The sequence below is a fragment of the Lissotriton vulgaris genome, chromosome 2_1 (assembly GCF_964263255.1).
Source record: "Lissotriton vulgaris chromosome 2_1, aLisVul1.2, whole genome shotgun sequence".
Classification (NCBI taxonomy): domain Eukaryota; kingdom Metazoa; phylum Chordata; class Amphibia; order Caudata; family Salamandridae; genus Lissotriton; species Lissotriton vulgaris.
The window spans coordinates 1,558,966,178-1,558,985,912 of NC_141687.1; the positions used below are offsets into that span (position 1 = coordinate 1,558,966,178).

Consider the following 19,735-nt stretch of genomic DNA (forward strand, 5'->3'; position numbering starts at 1 on the left):
TGAGGGTGAGGGGTTGAGGGTGAGTGGGGGTGAGTGAGGGTGAGGGGTTGAGGGTGAGTGAGGGTGAGGGGGTGAGGGGTTGAGGGTGAGTGAGGGTGAGTGAGGGTGAGGGTGAGTGAGGGTGAGTGAGGGTGAGTGAGGGTGAGTGAGGGTGAGTGTGAGTGAGGGTGAGTGAGGGTGAGTGAGGGTGAGTGAGGGTGAGTGTGGGTGAGTGTGGGTGGGTGAGGGTGAGTGAGGGATTGAGGGTGAGGGGTTGAGGGTGAGGGGTTGAGGGTGAGTGAGGGTGAGTGAGGGTGAGGGTGAGTGAGGGTGAGGGGTTGAGGGTGAGTGGGGGTGAGTGAGGGTGAGGGGTTGAGGGTGAGTGCGGGTGAGGGGTTGAGGGTGAGTGAGGATGAGGGGTTGAGGGTGAGTGAGGATGAGGGGTTGAGGGTGAGTGAGGGTGGGTGAGGGTGGGTGAGGGTGGGTGAGGGTGAAGGTGAGTGAGGGTGAGGGTGGGTGAGTGTGAGTGAGGGTGAGTGAGTGTGAGAGGGTGAGTGAGGGTGAGTGTGGGTGAGTGTGGGTGAGTGTGGGTGAGTGAGGGTGAGTGAGGGTGAGGGGTTGAGAGTGAGAGGGTGAGGGTGAGTGAGGGTGAGGGGTTGAGGGTGAGTGAGGATGAGGGGTTGAGGGTGGGTGAGGGTGAGTGAGGGTGGGTGAGGGTGAGTGAGGGTGAGTGAGGGTGAGGGTGAGTGAAGGTGGGTGAGGGTGAGGGGTTGAGGGTGATTGAGGGTGAGGCGTTGAGGGTGAGTGAGGGTGAGGGGTTGAGGGTGAGTGAAGGTGAGGGTGAGTGAGGGTGAGGGGTTGAGGGTGGGTGAGGGTGAGTGAGGGTGAGGGTGAGTGAGGGTGAGGGGTTGAGGGTGAGTGAGGATGAGTGAGGGTGAGTGAGGGGTTGAGGGTGAGGGGTTGAGGGTGAGTGAGGGTGAGGGGTTGAGTGAGGGTGAGGGGTTGAGGGTGAGTGAGGGTGTGGGATGAGTGAGGGTGAGTGAGTGAGGGTGAGGGGTTGAGGGTGAGTGAGGGTGAGGGGTTGAGGGTGAGTGAGGGTGAGGGTGAGGGTGAGTGAGGGTGAGTGAGGGAGGGTGAGGGGTTGAGGGTGAGTGAGGGTGAGGGGGAGTGAGGGTGTAGGTTGCAGTACTGCGGAAGAGCGGTGCGCATTGATAGGTCACGAGACCTAAAGAGAGCCTCTAAGAATGAAAACTAGTGTCAGAATAGCCAGCCAAGTAAGAACTATCCACTCTAGAATGAGCTGTGCCTGTCAGCGATGTAGAACTGGCAGGCAATTACATGAGTAAGGTAACTTGACCGTGCTGCAGGTCGAAGAAATCGATAATGATTCAGTGGCTCAGGAACTCGTGACTGCCACTTGAAGAAATATGCTCCAGCTGCGAGGAGAAATAGATAAGATTATGTGGCCTAAGAACTCGTGACTGCCTTTGAAGAAATCTGAAAAACAGAGCTCCCGCTGTGTGCAGAACACCGCTCTGCACAGGTAAAAACTCAGTCCCAGAAGGAAGACAGCGGGTAGAACGTTCGCTGAGGCCCAACAGCTGAGCGCACACTAGGCGGGAGGCCGCCAGAACGCTCTGGCAAGAGAGTTCCCGCTGAGAGGAATCACTGTGTGGAGATGTGAGCTGGGGGATGGGGCGGAGCGGGTAAAAAAAAAAAACAAGAATGAAAACAAGCCCTCAGCTGTAACGGAAGGCAAGATTGTTTTTGGAACCGCCTCGCACTGAAAAGAAAAAGAAACTGCATCCTTGTGAAAACGTGCGCCGGAAGAGCCTTGACAGCACAGTGTGCCACACTGGAAGTGTCTTGCGATAAATGAAAATAATGGAAAACAAGCTTGAGAGAGAAAGAGCAGCGCAGGATGGGAGAGAAGAAAATGGACGAGAGAGAGCAACACGGGAGGGGAGAGAGGCATGTAAGAGGTCTGGGAGGGAGCGTAAGGGGGTGTATCGTGACAGGAAGCAAACAAAAATGTTTACTACCTTAAAAATGTATGATTTTACTACAAATGTACGTAAGTGAGCTTTTGGGTGTCAGGGTTGCCCCTGTGTTTGTGCATATGGTCTGTGCTCGAGAGGATGAAACACAGCTGTCCGGCCTTGTTGAGCGCTAGATTGCAGTATTCCCGAGGCGCTAGTGCACAAAGCTTTTGGCGCCAACATGTCTAAATGAACTGAGTGCCGTATTTATGACGTCACACCTATTAACCCGCAGTCGCTCCAATGAATAGAACGTAAGGATCGTTTCCTCTAAGGGCACTATACAGATGTTTTCATTTATCTACTATGCTTAGTGCCTGGAAACTTCCCTGGCAATGTGAGATATATATCGACGAGCAGATCCCGTCACTGCGAGTGGAATGGTTCACTACGAGTCTGAACAATAACTTGTCTTTTATAGCGCTGCATACAGCCGTTCGGAGCGCTATTCCGTATGAGCTGCAAACAGCGCGTCATTATTTCCATATTTAATTGCAAGTCATTTACGGAAGTCGGCAGAGAGAGTGGGTGATACTGGCATTCGAACCCTCGACCGTCAAGCCCATGATCGGAATACAACGGGGACACGTGTAATTTCCTGAACCCTTTTGCCAACTGTAACACACTTCCTATTACGTTCTTGTTATGTAGGATTTGCATCTTCAAATAAGAGGCCGTTATTTACGTCTAGTTGCGATTTCCATGGATTCTTTTTCAAACTAAACAACACGCAATAGTGTTACTCGGAAGCGCTAAGATTTTTGAGCACTTTAGAAAAAAAACACAGTACAATAAAAGAGATGCTAATTTCACAGATTCTTCTTCGATCTGTGAAGCGACCTGGTTGATTGCAGGCTGTGCAGACAACTCTACACAACCTCATGGTGGCCGCGGGATAGGGTGTGGCAGCTGACAAATTCAATGCTTGCGTGTTTCCGGAAAGGCTGCTGAAATGAGGAGTCCCGTGCCAGCGACTAGTCTAGGGGAACATCTGGAGATAGGATGAAATGTCCATGCATCTGAATGGCCAGCAGGGCTCGGGCACAGCCAGTCGTGTGACAGGTATGCTGTGGGCTCGATGCCTCCTGAAAGGTTAGTGGATCTGAGTTAAAACTGGACAGCCAACTCAGTTGGTTGACGTATTGCTGTATCAATGATGTGGTAACCTGCAAAATCAACGATTTCAATCCCAGAGTTTCTGACTCAGCCTTCCATCCATCTTAATGTAATAGTAGCGTGTTACCAGCTGCTTAGAAGGACGAGCCATTGTGGTAAAGGTAGCAGCGAAAAAAGCAACATATGGCTGGGGAGTGCAGGGGATGGGGCGGAGAGGGGAGAGGTGCGACACAGCATGTAATAGTAGCGTGTTACCAGCTGCTTAGAAGGACGAGCCATTGTGGTAAAGGCAGCAGCGAAAAAAGCAACATATGGCTGGGGAGTGCAGGGGAGGGGGCGGAGAGGGGAGAGGTGCGACACGGCAGGCAGGCAGGGGAGGAGAGTAGGAGGAGGAGGGGGGAGGAGAGTAGGGGAGGCACGGCCTAGCGGCCATGCAATCAAGAAGTGAGGGGGCGGAGCTGGGGGAGGCTGTGAGAGAGAGTAGGCAAGGCAGGCGGCTGGGGGCATGTGCACGCGCATTTAAGCTCAATGCGCATGCGCATTGAGCTTAAATTTCTCGTGCACTGCAAGGAATCGCCACGATTCCTTGCAAGTTGGATAAAGAGTGGATAAGCCACCATAGACTCGCAAGCTCGATGCGCATGCGCATCGACAGGCGAGACCTAAAAGGGGCTTTCTGGAGCTTTATTGTTAATATGACATCAAGTTCCTCAACTGCCGGGACCCTAGTAACAAATTTTCCTAGCTTTAAGGATGAGCCATTTTTTGAGACCTTTATGGATGAGATAGAGCCCCCTCTTGCCAAAACCCTATTCCTAAAATGAAGGTATGGGAACCTTTTACTAAAAACAACTTTGGCACGTTGGGCTAAGAGGCCTAATGACCCATCCTTAGTGACCAATGAAATCTGCTCTATGTGCGAATGCCACCAGATTTAAAATCTGTCTCATATTTTCTTCTTTTGTCCTGCTTATGTATTGGCCAGGAAAAGATGGATAAAAACACTATGGCTATTGTTGGGTGTGAGATCATGTACACAGGCTTTGAGAATTCTTACAACCAACACAAGCCAAACAATAATATTCAGTGTCAGTAGATTCTTACATTCAATCTTTTTCCTTAGGAAAAAAAAGGGACAACAGTTGTAAACAAAGTTCATCCATGAAAACATGAATAATCTAGTAATTAGTGGGGGTTTCTTTTTCCTTTTTTAGTACCACATTGACGTTTGTGCTTCGATTTAATCTTATTATGAAATGTATTTTAGCCAATGGTTTTTATGTAATAATGTTCTTAATGTAATGAATGTGTTGTGACTCTTATGGCACCTATGCCGAAATAAAGAACTTCGAATTGAATTGAATCAAACATATGTTTAAAAATAAATATTTATTAAATACAATCATAATAAAAAAATCTCTTTTTTTCTTAATTTATATGTGTATCAAATACCGCCAGTTTCTACATACAGTGTTTATTCCTCGCCATATTGTTGGGTTGTCACCAAGGATTTGAATGTTGAATTACGTGTGGCATATTTTGAATCATTTGTGATATATCTTTAGGTTTTTTGATTGTGGTATATCAAAGGGTACAATATTAATTCACACAAAGATTATTGAATGGTTGTAAAAATGTTTTTTAATATCAATTTATCCATTTGATATTTGATACATATATATAAATTAAGGAAAAAGAGTAAACATTTTTTTTCATATGATTGTATTTAATAAATATCCAATTTTTAATATATGTTTGATTCATTATGACTGTTTTTTGATTGACTTGAAATTATAATGCCCGCATAAGTTATAATCCACCTTGCCCAGGTGTTCTCTTACCTTTTGTTGATCGGGGGGACCATCCACATACTTCATCAAAAAGGGGTTAATTTTTTTATTGTAAGTGGGATAGGGATCACATATGCAAGCTGAAAAGGATGGGGATAAGATAGATTTTTAGGTGTTGAAGAAAAAGGGTGAAACTTTTTCGACTGGGTTCTATGCAAATTGAAAACCTAGAACAAGGTCAGCACCGTGCCCGAGATACCAGCTGCAACCAGTGACTTGGTGAAGATCTTTGGGTCGATGGGGGTGAAAGCAGCTCAACAGTATAGCAAAATCAGTTCTCCAACACCACCTCCATCTATTGGCTGAGGACGGTCTTTGTGGAAGGACAGTACTACTAATTTTGTGCTGTGTTCTGTGCAAAAGCCAGCCGGGAAAGGGTCAAGCACTTTTCTTCCTTGTATAAACCTTTGCAGCGGATTAAGCACTAGTTTTTCCAAAAGCTTCCCTAGGTCTAATAAGAGTGAAATGGGAAGGATGTTGCTTGGGTCAAGAGGTCAGAATGGGAGTTTTTGAGGAAGGACTTCACGATTGCATACTTCCGATTATTGGGAAAAGTGCTATGGGGAAGTAAACTGTTAAGTTGAGTAGGGAGATGGGTCTTGAAAGCGGCGACATCAATACAGCCCCGTGTTCAACACAACAGGTGTCAAATAAGGAGCTTATGAAATTGATCATCCACTCAGGCCCGCGCTAGTGAGGTGAGACCGTCCTTATTCTAATGTTGGAAAAATTGTTCAGTTGGATAGAAATCAATTCTAATTATTAAAGAGAACCCCCAACCATGGTGTTACATTTTAAATTCTTAGTTTGTGCTTCTCCAGACCAAGCACTCTTAAACTGTTCTGCCTACCTGTATGGATGACATGCGACTCCTACACCTTGTTGTCCCCAGTCCTATGTAACATTTCCCATACACTGATCTATAAACCTATGACTGATTGTCTCTGTGTAGTGTGTGTGATGTAAAGTGCTCTGACACCCTACACTGGTATGAGTGGCGGTGGCACTATAAAACAACTTATATGCACGTGAGAGTTGTTATAGAGACTTGAGGAGCACTGTTAAAAGGTTGGTAGGGAGGGAATCAGGAGCGAAGGGGGTCATTGCAGGAGCCAAAAAAACATTGTCGCATTGGGCGCCACCTGCGATAAAACGGGCCCTCTATCCACTTTTGAACTGGCCTCACACGAATAATGGTGACATTACCTATGTGGAGCATCCCCGGAGAATAAGATTAAAGGAATCTACCTCACAAACTTATAGGAAAGGAATTCTGAAAGGACCCTACACCCTCTCAGATCACTTTAAATTTCTTCCGCACTTGATCACTGTGATGTTGCGAGGTTGGATACTATATTTATTGACTCGTTTATTAGAAATATCTCCAATGTAATAAATGTCCGCGTACAGGACCAAAGGAACTATACATACAAACTCAGATGTGCCAACAAGCACAGCAAGGTGTGTGCTTCAGACCTAAAGAGAGGGGAGAAAGTTGGGGAACAAAGGGATTAAGGAGCTTCCTAAAGTGTATGTTATCATGCTTCGAGGTTCCATGGGGAAGCTTGCGTAATCTGAGACGGATTCAGCTTGGTATGCGTCTGACAAGTAGCTCAATTCCTAGTCTTGCAGGAACTTTAAGTACCTTTGAGCGTGAGGGCAAGTTCATCATGGAGTGGCTGGTTTCTTTTTGTGCATCTGTCTGGGATTCCTCAACACTGGTCATGAAACCCAGACGGAGCAACTTAAGGGCTACTCTACACATAGGGTGATTTTCCCTATTGTACGTGTCCATGATCTGTCCTGTCAGATCTTAGCACACGATTACTACTGATAGAAGCACTACGTAGTCTAGGAATACATGATTTCTGCTTAGGTCACAGAAAATACACTTTCACAGAAGAAGAATCCACTATGGCCTTGCTTGTACTAATACATCAAAAAAGTGGTGATGAAGCATCGCTCAGGCTTCTAGTTCCTCGACACAGCCATGCCAAACAGATAGAAAGGCTTGTGCTTCAGCAGCAATGTAACGGATATGTCCCAAAACCACACTGACAATCCAGATGACCATCCAGAGGGCTTACAGACCTTCCGTTTGGAGATAAATATCAAATATATCATGAATTGTACCTTCTGTATGCCAGCCCCCTGTATTTTAACCAGGAGACTACCTGCCAATGGGATGGCATCTATGAGATGTTTATGTACTCATCTAGAGTACCTACATCGGTATTTTGAGATTCATTGCGTTTAGGAAATGGAATGCTCTGAAATAGAGGTGAAAAACACTCAATATAGTTGAAACGTAGGGGAAGAGATATGAAGAATCACAGGGATCCTAGGGTATTATTTTCTAGAGCAAACGATCTGCAGTAAAAGTCTAGTGAGTATGTTGAGTTTTGTAAGCCTGTGCGCAAGCACATGGCTTCCTGTGTGTTATGTTGGTGTAGGTGCCTCCATTCTGTGTAATAAGTGGCAGTGCTGTTAGCCTTTATGGACACACCCAATATTGACCTCCACTGCAGCTCCTATTCTTACTTTGTGAGGTGTATTATGACCAAGAAAAACATACTCAATAATTCAGGCTTTTAGAATTGGAAGTCTCACCGTAACTTTAAATTTAAAGTACAGAGTAATTTGTTAATTGAGACCTAAAAGGTTCACCATCGGTTCCTGTGAAAAGGTAACATCCCACAAACATGTACGAGGGAAATATAAATTATTGTTTGGCAATAAAGACTCAGGGATCTGGGGGAATAAAGTCCTCTGGTTGTTGAATGCTCTTACATGAGCTATATCATATTAATTGTTATGTTCCGTCTTATATTTGATAAATTCTATATACTTCACCTAAACATGTACATGTTTGAAGACATTATTTTTCCATTTATTGAGTGACAGACACACCCCGTAGTAACTTCCATTAAATCATGCACTTGTAGTGTGATGTGATCTGAAAACGAAAGCAATGAATTCACATCCGTTGCTGCGAATGATTATCAAGCAGTTAATTCGATGAACTTATAAATTACCCTGCTAGGACAAGAGAACAGCAACCAAACAATCAAACAGGTGGGTTTCTGAGCCCTGGAGTAGTGGGTTGGGTCCGGACATGAGGAGAATACAAGAACACGAATGGAATATAGGGATCAGGCCCAGACTATCCAGGCATCACAACCTGCATATCTTGCTGCAAGACAACCAGCTGCGTTTCTGTGGTCCACACAGAAGATCATAACTGGGGTGAAGGACCACCATCATTCGCCCACAAAACAGAAAACGATCCAGATAGCTGATACTAAGATCACAATGAGGTCCTCCTTAACAAAAAGCTCCTACTTCTTTTAAACTGTGTGAAAACTGTGTGAAAACTGTGTGTTTCTAAGGCCTGCCTAACAAAACTTTTTATCTGTGGGTAGTTGTGTGTTACTTCAGACTTGAGTGTGAATTAAATTTGAATTCCTAGGAGTAAGACAGGTCTACTCGTGGAAAAAAAGCTTTGGTAATCAGGCCGCAAGTGATCAAGACCGTTTACACACATTTTTATCTAAAGGATTATGATCTCTCAAACTGCATGAGAAGCACCAAGAAATAACATTATACTTTTATAAAATATACATTCAGAGACAGAGCAGAAAGAAGGAAATATTATTGCTAGCACTCCCCCCAACCCCCATCCTAGGGCCACATTTTAATGAAAAAGAATTTAGTTCGAACTTTGTCACTTTGTATTGCCCGTTTTCTTATGCAATACCAACTGAGTCATTTATGAGCTGTACATCGTTATAATGAACGTTGTGTTTTTTAGCCCTATGCATGCTAGACCACTATTTCCGAGATAAGCTCTTGTTTGCACGTATGAGGAAATAGATCAAGTCAGCAGCTGAATAATTGACACACCACCAGAATTACTTAGCTTTCTCTAAAATGATGGAACTGTGACTACGGCGGAAAACACTCACCCTTTCAAGATGCAGCTCAACGTCTTGCTGAGTACAGCTTTCAATTTTTTGATCTACTTTCCTCACAACGCCTTCTACGTCGACAATACTTTCTTTGTTGATGCTGTTAATGAAAATTGGAGCGTACAGTAAATTTGAATTACAACATCATGCATCACTGGTTGGTGGAAACAATATTTTCCAGAAGATCAAATCGACCAGGAGTTTACAGTAAGAAGCATCTCTATATGTGATAACCAACTAGCTGTGCATCAAACAATTCTTCCCAATTTCCATGATCAGTATTGTTCCTTGTTACAGCCTTCACAATCCACACCTGTGAAGCTTGTGCCTGAAGAAATGAGTTACTTACCTGTAACTGCAGTTATCCAGTATTGGTATCTTTCATAGATTCACATGCCTGAATCATTCCCCGTCGTCGGGGTGGGAGTCCCCGGTACATAAAAAGAGTAATGTCATATAGACATACACATAGTAATAGGCCAGAGGCCTCTCATTAGTAACATATCCATGTCTTTTGTAAAAAGGACCACACTTTGGCCAAGAGCCAATCAGCTATCCCCACCCTCTAGAACCTACTGAGAGAACCAAGGTGAGCCCTTCCAGGGGAGGTGGGTGGGTTGCATGTGAATCTATGAAAGATACCAATACTGGATAACTGCAGTTACAGGTAAGTAACACATTTCTTATTCAGTATTAGGGGTATCTTTCATAGATTGACATGCCTGAATCAGAGTAGCAAGCAATCACCAGCAAATTTCGAATGGTACAACATGTAAAATCACTCGATAATAACATATCAATTGTGAAAAATAAAAAGTACCAAAATACCATATAAAAAAGAAATATGCGAGTAGACAGTAGGCAGGTGGGATGAAAGAGAGAAGGCTCGCCTCTAGTGAAATAGATGATGGGAGCACAGCTTGTCCTACTGCCGCATCTTTCATAAGTTCAGTATCCAAGCAGTAGTGCATGGTGAACGTATGCAGCGTCTTCCATGTCGCCGCTCTGCATATGTCAATGGCGGGTACTCCCGCAAAGAGCACCATTGAGGTTGAGACCGCTCTAGTGGAATGAGCCCGAACCTTGGAATGCAGAGGATGTCCTGCTTGTTGAATGCAGAAAGCAATAGCTGCCGAGATCCAACGTGAAATGCTCTGCTTAGTCAATGGAAGACCTTTTCTAGGTCTGCTAAAGGCAACAAAGAGTTGGTTGGATTTCCTAAATTGTTCTGTTCTGTGGATGTAGAACTTCAGACAACGTTTGAGGTCTAGAGAGTGGAGAGACCTCCCTGCTGCCGAAAGTGGATTTGGGAAGAAAGTCCACAAGACTATAGGCTCGTTAAGGTGGAAGTTAGATGGGACCTTAGGAATGAACTTCGGGTTAGTCCTTCGAGTCACTCTGTCCTGTTTGAACTGTAGGAAAGGGTCTTGAATGGAGAAGGCTTGGAGTTCACTTACTCGCCTTGCCGATGTAAGCGCTAGTCAGAGAGCGGTTTTCCAGGAAAGGTATTTGGTGTCCGGTCTGTGTATTGGCTCGAAGGGATGTTTCATCAATTGAGCAAGCACAATGTTTAGCTGCCAGGTAGGTGGTAAAGTCCTCACCGGAGGGAACATCCTGAACAGGCTTTTCAGAAATTGTTTACCAAGTCTGCTGGACCAGAGGGAAGCACCAGACGAGGAACGTCTGAAACGAGATATGGCCACCAGGTGAACTTTTATTGAAGCATGGGCCAGCCCTGAGTTTGCCAAATGAAGAAGGTAAGGCATAATTTGTGCAGGTGACGAAGAAAAAGGGTGTATGTTGTTTGCTTCACACCAAATACAGAACCTTTTCCATTTCAGGGAATACGTCTTGTTGGTACTGTCGGCCCGAGCCTGGGCTTAGACCACTCTGCAGTCCCGAGGAGTGTCTAAGTTTTGGAATTCTCTGAACTCAGGAGCCAAGCCGATAATTTGAGAGATGCTGGATTCGGATGCTGGACTTGCCCGTGGTCATCGTGAGGAGAGTTGGGCACGGTTTGAATGGGATCGGCGGTTCCAGCGATAAGAGATGAAGCTCTGTAAACCAGTGTTGGCGCGGCCATGCTGGGGCTATCAAGATCAGGGTGCAATGCTCCGCCTTCAGTTTCCGGAGGACCCTCGGAATCAGAAGAAATGGAGGAAATGCGTATGCAAAGACGTTGCACCATGCGATCAAAAATGCATTTCCTAGAGATCCCTTCTGGGGATGCCAGGTTGATTAATGTTGGCATTTTGCATTGTGTTTTGTTGCGAACAGTTCCAGGTGAGGCCTGCCCCATCGGGAGAATATGGAGTTGAGAAGCTGTTGGTCCAGCTCCCACTCGTGGCATACAGAGCGTTGTCTGCTCAGTGAGTCTGCCAGGACATTGTCCGTTCCTGGGACGTATTCTGCCCGAAGGGAAATGTTGTTTAGAAGTAGCCAGTTCCAAATCTTTTGAGATTCTCGAGACAACGTCAGAGAGCGAGTCCCCCCTTGCTTGTTTATATAGTGCACTGTGGTGGTGGTGTTGTCGGTTCTCACAAGCACTGGGGAATCTTTGATCCGTGGCAGGAATGCTCGAAGCGCAAGGTAAACTGCTCTTAACTCGAGAAGGTTTATGTGCAGTTGTCTCTCTGCAGGAGACCACTGTCCGTTGATCTGGAGTTCCTGAAGGAACGCACCCCATCCTTTTAAGGAAGCATCTGTGGTTATCACATGTCATGAAACTGGAAGTAGGAAAGGTAGACCCTGCATAAGATTCTGTGTGTGAATCCATCAGTGTAGAGCTTGGACCATGGGAGGAGTCACTCGGACTACATCGTCGAATGATCCTGTACATTGGATCCATTGAGTGGATAGTGCCTCCTGAAAGGGACGCATATGAAGGCGGCAGTGTGGAACTAACAGGATGTTCGAGGACATCATCCCTAGCAGGCGCACCGTGATGGTCTTTTTGGCTTGTATCCTGGCGGCCTAAGACGTCAGCTTAGATTGACGTTCCTGCAAAGGGAATGTCTCCTTCTGAGCTGTATCTAGGACAGTGCCTAGGAAAGTGAGACGCCGGGAAGGCTGGAGGACGGATTTCTCTTGATTGAGAGTAAGGCCCAGGTCATTGAAAAGCTGAAGACAAGCGTTGGAGGACTTGGGTCACGCCTGCGAAAGTAGGTGCCTTGACGAGCCAGTCGTCTAAGTACGGGAAGACTTGGTGATGTTGTTGTCGGAGGTACGCCGCTACTGGAGAAAGGCATTTTGTAAAAATGTGTGGTACCGACTTCAGGCCGAAGGGCAATACCCGAAACTGGTAGCGTTTGCCAGCCACAGCGAACCTGAGGTATTGCTTGTGGTTCCTGTGGATCGGTATATGAAAGTAAGCGTCTTGAAGGTCCAAAGACACCATGAAGTCGTTCGCATTGAGGAGTTGCAGTACCTCCTGGATGGACACCATACAGAATGACTGTTTTTTTTAGATATTTGTTGAGATCTCTGAAGTCCAATATAGGTCTCTATTTTTTCTCCTTCTTTTGAATTAAGACGAATCGGGAGTAGAACCCCTTGCTCTTCTGACCACAGGGGACTTTCTATTGCTCCTTTCTGGAGCATTAGTGAGAGCTCCAATTGCAGCAGGTGTAGATTCTTGTGCAGCATTGGGCGTGGAGGAGTTTGAGGCGGAGTTTTCACGAACTCCAGAGAGTGTCCGAATTGAACAAGTTGGAGGACCCACCGATCCGTCGTAATTTGTCTCCAATTTTGTAGGAAGGATGAAGTTCTTACTCCAACTTTGCAAAGCGGAGAAGAATTGGAGACCTGTGGCAGAGAGAAGTCATTGTCTTCTGGCTGTGTCCTTCTTTCCTCCTCGACCACGAAAGGAAGACTTATTGTAGGACGACTGTTGTTGTTGTCTCTGTTGATACTGGGGTTTGTACTGCTGATTTGAGCTGTACGAGGATCTGTACTCTTGAAAGTCACCTCTTGTTGATTGACCTCTACCTCTGGAGCCCCGAAAGGGAGGATTTTTATACTGGAGGGTACCCAGTGCCTTTGCTCTATCAGTATCTTTTTTGATACCTTGAAGCATTTCATCAATGTGTTGTCCAAACAGAAGTTGGCCATCATACGTCATGTCTAGCACTTTAGTCTGCACTTCAGGTCGGAAAGACGTTGCTTTGAGCCAACCTTGTCACCTCAGGACCGCAGCTCCCGCTAGCTGGCGGAACCCCGTGGATGCGATATCCATCGCACAATCAATCATCTCAGAGGCTGAACGTTCGCCTTCTAAGAGAATCTTTTTTGCTTCTTCCTTCTGTTCCTCCGACAGTGATCCCAAATATGGGGCAATATCAGCCCACATTTGACAGTTGTATCATCCTAACAGTGCCATAGAGTTTGAAGCATGCACTGTTAGTGCTGACATAGAAGAAAACCGCTTTCTGATGTTGTCGAGTTTTCGTCCTTCTTTATCTGGTGGCGCAGTCAGCGCAGCAGATGGATTTTTAGATTTGCGCTGCGCTGCCTGAGCAATGACCAAATCCGGCTTGGGATGGCCAGTAAGGCAAGCTGGAGCCGTGTCTGGAGGCCTATATTTTTTGTCCAGTCTGGGCAGAACTGGGGGCAAAGATGAAGGGTTTTGCATGATTTTAACCCCTTGGTTCCAAATGTAGTCAATGATAGGAATGGACCGTACAGCCTTTTTGAATGGTTCCTTAAAATCGTAAAGGAAGCAGTCCTGTTGTTCTGTGGTCATTTGAATTTTAAAACGCAACGCCGCCCTCTCCAAGATATTCTGGAACCCTCCAATGTCTTCCGGGGGCGAGTCCACTTGCGTTGGTACAGGGGATGCTGGCAATGGAATGACGTAGTCATCCCATTCGTCATGTGAGTCCTGGAATTCCCCTTCCTCTTGCTGTTGCTCTTCTTCTTCTTCATCATCGGAGGATGGTGGAGGATGCGAAGGAGCAGGATCTGGCTGAAGCACTAGAGGTGGAGGCCGAGGTCTAGGTGGAGGTGACACTACTGGCAGTGGAGGAGGAGTGGAGGGAAACCTTTGTTTGTAGTCTGCAATCAAGAATTGCAGATCTGTCACTATAAATGTGGGAAGACACACCATAGGTTGTGGAGGAGGAGGAGGCTGGTATTCCTCCTGGTATTCCACTTCGTCCTGTTCCTGGTCTTCACAATCTGAACTTTCATGATATTTTACGTGCAGTTCAGATGGGCTGGTTGCTGCTTGGAACATAGAGCCCTCATCAGAGTCTTCAGTGTCCAGTAGATGAGCAGGTCAAAGTGCCTGGACTCTGCTCGGAGAGGTCAATTCCGGCATCAGAGTACGCTTAGTAATCTTAAAGCGCGTGTATGTATACTTCAAGGAAGGAGACTATCGTCGTCGATGGGGTGGTCGTCGACGGAGGAATGCCGACAATCAATCCAGATGCCGTCGTCGACGATGTCGTCGATGTTGCGTCGTCGACAGTGATTTCTTCGTCCACGGCTTCGTCGACGTTGGTGTCGACGTCGATGGTCTCGTCGACGACTTCGTCGACAATGTAGTTGTCGACGTAGATGAAGCCTTTGTCGTCGTCGATGAGGTTTTCGTCAACGACAATGATGATTTAGTAGACTATGAAGCTTTCGTCGATAACAACGATTTTGACTTTGTCGACGTGGAAGAGCTCATCGACGGTGGCGTCGTCAACGAGTTCTTGATCATATTAATAGAAGAAACAGACCTACCCGTCGACGACGAGGATGTAGTGGATGTCGACGTGGATGACGCCACCGACGTGGAGATAGTTGCTGTCGACTTTGTCACAGGCAGAGCTGAAGACGTCGTGAAAGGTCTCTGGAGTTTGAGTTTGAGTTTAAAAGTACTTTTAAAGCGCACGTATACCAGCGGTTTCTTGGCGCTAAGGTAGCTAAGGTCTTGAAGGTAGCAGTAGAATCCTGAAGAGAAACCTGTCTCCCTGGAACCCTCAGAGTCCATTTTTAGAGCTAAGCTAAAAACATTTCACACCTCTGAAGACCTGGGCGTCTTCTTTTGAGGTGGCTCCAAAGATGGTCCTGGGGATGACATTCTAGGCCTTTTAGGAGAGGAATGTGCACTCCTGATGGAACACTCACTCTCACCTGAAGAGACTGCTTGGTCCTTATCTTTCAGTCTCTGAAGCCATATCAACAGGCGCCCCTCTCGGTCTTTGAGAGTTTTAGCAGAAAAAGTGCGGCAGACTTTACAATCCTTAGCGGAGTGGTCTGGGTAGAGCCAATAAAGGCAGTCCTCAAGCCTGTCATCTACATGAAGCCTCTTTTTGCCACAAGAGGCACAAGGTCTAAAAAGCCCCTTTTTAGGAGTATCAGCCATGGTGAACTGAAAACCCCTCACAGAGAATAAATTCTGAGAGAAAATTTGTGGAAAAAATCCAGAAATACAGGAAAGTTGAGCAGAGCTCAGTGGAGACTCCCTTAGCAAGACGTGCGGTAGAAAATCTGAGGGACTAGGGCTCCTTCCAGGAGGGTTCTAGAGGGTGGTGATAGCTGATTGGCTCTTGGCCAAAGTTTGGTCCTTTTTACAAAAGGACATTGATATGTTACTGATGAGAGGCCTCTGGCCTATTACTAGGTGTATGTCTATATGACATTATTCTTTTTATGTACCGGGGACTCCCACCCCGACGACGGGGAATGATTCAGGCATGTGAATCTATGAAAAATACCCCTAATACTGGATAAGTACGAGTTACTTACCTTCAGTAGCGATGTATCTGGTAGAGACGATTCTAGCCGCAGATTCCTTAACGTAAAACTATCCCCAAGCATGAGACTGGATTCAGAAAACTCTTTTTGGCACAGAATCCCTGTGCACCCGGGGGGACGGAATCATGCGACTCCACCCAGGCGTTGTCGGCGTACGTGATGTCAGCGAGGTCACATAAGTCCCACCTGGTGCACCTACGTCAGTTTTCTTTGGAGAACTTTACCGCACCACAACGCGGAGCCACCAGACAAACTGTGAGAGCATGGGAACAGTGTGCAAAACAGCATAAAATGGAAAAGATAAAGGAATGGTGATGAACAACACCATAAGGAGCAGTGCCAACACTGCAGAACCCATAGGCAGAGAACGAATAAAGAACAGAGCAGAGCCCTGAACAGCCACCCTGCCAGTCACCAAAACAGTACCCCCCTTAAGACAAGGAACATATGTAAAATGTCATGACAACATGTAGCAGGACCACAACCTCAACTAAGACCCATGAAGGGGAGCCAGTTCCGGGGAGCCAGTTCCAAGACAAACCGGGGACGACAGACCTCCAAGACAACCTCAGCCCAGAGTGTGATAACTGCCCCCAAGAGAGCCAGGGCACGGCCAAATGACCCCAACCCAGAGGGCAGCAGAGGTGCCAGGACCTTCAGAAGCAACAGGGAAAGGAGGGCCGAAGGAAGGCCAGCCTCAATCCTGAAGCAACCAGAGCAAAGGAGCACCTACAGACCCAGCCTTCACAGTGCCAAAGAAAAGGAAGAAACAAAAGCAAGTCAACATCTCGTCAAAAGAGCGAAAGAATGAACGCACTCATCATAGCCTTCCACCGGGAGGCGAGTGCAGAAGGGCAAGCCAAAGGGTCCTCGCAGAACGGGGAAGAAGTACGGGCCGTGAAGGAATCTGCGGCTAGAATCGTCTCTACCAAACACATCGCTTGCGAAGGTAAGTAACTCGTACATCTGATATAGACTACTAGCCGCAAATTCCTCATCGTAGAATAGATACCCTAGCCATACCCATGGGGAAGGAGGGTCTGCGGAAGGACCCCACCAGCCTGGACATAACAGAGGGGCCCACAGGGGACTAGTCCAATGGACAGGGCGAAGAGCCCCGTCCTCCCAGACTGAAGGGGGGGGGGGGGGAGGGGGCCCTCACAGGCAGAACACCACCGACCCCAAGAGGGATGTGGGAAGAAGAAAGAATGTAGAAGAAGCCCATTCACTCTAAACAGAGGAACCAAGGACAAGGCCAGGGAGGCCGAAGCACCCCACGCCCGACAACGCAACAGAGCTTCCATTCAATGCCAGGACAAGGAAGAGGAAGAAGAAAGCCTAGAGGGCCCCAGGAACGAAGGAAAGAAGGCAAGCCCACCATAGACGGAAGGCAACAGACCAGACAGAGAGGCGCGAGCAGTAACAAGCCGCCGTAAACAGGAAGAACCGCCCGGGGGCCCCAGGAAGAACCGCCCGGGGGCCCCAGGAAGGCTGGGCAGGCTACGCCTGACAAAGGGAGAAACACAGAACCATCCCAGCCTCCAGGACAGGAGCATGAAGACGATGAAATACCCGTACACCCTACCATGAGAAGTCCGCGCACACAACCCAAAGAAGCATCAGCCACATACATAAACGCCATTGAGGCAGAGGCCGGAAGGCGACCAGAACTCCCTAGCAGAGCGCAAGCTATATAACAGCTACCACTACCCCACATAGGTAAGGTAAATCCCAAGACATGGGAACCCTCCTTGGAAGGAACTTCCACAGCAGAGGAAAGAACGAAAGAGCCACGGGGGGAAAAAACCCTCATGGAAGGCTTATCAAGCAGCCCAAGAGAATACAGAAGGCTGAATCTCAGGGCCAATTCTGTGCAGATAACTAAAGCAAAAAACACACAGTCAACAAAAGGGCCGCCCAGCAGCCAACAAAGCCACAGTCCCAGCAAAGAGGACCAGAGTGGCCATAAAACACACCCCACAGCAAGGGCAACCGGCCCAAAAGAAGGTCCAGAACCAGCTCAACTCAGCAGTCACTAAGGAGGGGAAGGAGGAGGGGGAGTATAAGGCGGAGGAGGAGGACGGAGTCCTGCAGAGAACCGTTGGATGGGGGGAGTCTGCCGGAGCATGAAATAACAAGGTGCCATCGAATGGAAGATCAATCAGCCGCTCAGGAACATTTCCAGGGATCACGCCGTCCCGAAGCCAAGCATAGCGATGGAGGGCAACTGAGGAAGCCATGGCCCGGCCCAGCACCTCCGAGATGTCCAAAGCGGAGCGGAGAATAAACGCAGCTAGCTCTCGGCCACCCAACGCATGATGCCGTAAGTCCCCCTGAGCAGTCTCCTGTGAAGAGGTGGATTAAGGACTCAGCAGAGTCCCACAAACAAGAGGTGGCCCTAGCCAACACACACAAGGTGTTAAGGGCCCGCAGGGCAGTGCTGGTCGAGGCGAACATGTTGAGCCCCCTAGAGTCCAGCCAGCGGGCCTCCCGGGACGGTGGAGTCAACAGCAGTGGTAGGGAAAAAAAGCAGTTCGCAAAAGTGGACTTGAGGCAGAGGGGTGGAGGGAAAGACACGCCGGGTCATGCGGCGCCGGAAGGTGCTGGTGCAGAAGGTGTTGAGGCACCGGATACCCTGAGGCGGGGAGCCTCCAAGCTCCCATCAGGGAAGAAAGGAGCGAACCCTCAAAGGGAAGCAATAGCTCACTCCCACCAGAGCCCTGGTGGAGAACCTCCAAGAGATGGTCCGCCGGGAAATAAGCAACCGGGTCGCCCATGCGCAGAATACCCACAGCCATGGACAATGCGTGAGCGAAGGCCGCGCCCGCCGCCGTAGGGCCCAGCAGCGGAGAAAGCAGCTCCTCCGTGGGCAATGGCTGTAAACTGAGGCAGCCGTCCCCTAGGCCAAGCGGGGCGGACAAAGGCCAGACCTGGAAGTCAGAAGGAACCGAAGAGTGGGGGACCAGTCGCTCCTCCAGCGAACACCTTGGCCTCTGGAATGGCAGGGAGCCGCCCTTCGATGAAGCCGGCAAAAAAGCCACAACGCGGCGGCCTTTCTTCGGGGAGGATGGCACCAGTAGGCACCCAACTTCCGGAGAAGAGGGAGAGTCCGAAGACGAATCCGCAACTCTACGCCTTTCTGGTGCCGTAGAGTTCGCCGCCTGAGGCAGGACGGCATCACCATCCGGCGCCAAAGGAGATGCCGGCTAGGGCTTCTCCAAACCACATCGCGCCGGGGACCGCAGCGGAGCCTGAGTCGAAGTGGTCCAACGAGGCAGCCGCCTGCGTGGAGGAACGAGAGGGATCACAGGAGTGACACGAAGCCGTCTGACAGCCTCGGCCCAGAATGTGACGGAGGTGGCCCGACGACCCATGCGGTGCCCCCCGGGCCAATTCAACCTCTGACGAGGCAGCCGCCTGCGTAGAGGGACGAGAGGGGCACGGAGGAGGACGAGGGGTCCCCATCCAGCCTCGACCCAGAGCAGGACGAGGAGGGTCCACCAACCCCTGAGGGGCTGCCCGGTCCAGCAGGCACCGGCGCCGAAGCGGCGTCAGCTCAGCCGTGGACAAGGACGCCGCCTGTTCAGAGGGCCGAGCGGGGGTCGGGTATGTGACCTGAGCCTCGACGACCTCCCGCGACACCACAGGGACTCCTGCGGGAGTTTGCAGTGACGCAGAGGCGCCGTGGTCCGAAGGAGAAACCCCCGAAGGGCCGCACCCCAACAGCACCCCATCCTCCAAGCCTGGATCCGAACCAGTCGGCGCCGGCGACGCCACAGAGGGCCCCGCGCAAGCAAGGGATCCGCTGACGCCCCAGGAGGGGAAGGAGGATAAGACGCCAGCGAGGCCTGCAAAGCCACCACATTTGTCTCCATCTGGACTCTCGACGCCAATTCACCGTGAAACGGTGGATAGGAGGCCGACACGCAGGCGGCATTACCCGCGGCGAGCCCATGCCCCCGGCAGGCCGAACATTAGCCCCCGGGGACAAGCTGCAACACTTACCCACCGGGGAGCGACGATCCTGTGACATCGGAGA

At 48.6% G+C, this 19,735-nt stretch overlaps 1 protein-coding gene across 1 annotated transcript in view; it reads right to left on the bottom strand.

The window, feature by feature from the left end:
- DARS1 (aspartyl-tRNA synthetase 1) overlaps positions 1-19,735 on the bottom strand; it is a 519,463-nt gene that overhangs the window by 159,594 nt on the left and 340,134 nt on the right. Inside the window, exon 7 of the mRNA XM_086957449.1 lies at positions 8,950-9,052. Within this exon, the coding sequence (XP_086813575.1) occupies positions 8,950-9,052 (103 nt within the window). The remainder of the gene's footprint in view (positions 1-8,949; positions 9,053-19,735) is intronic.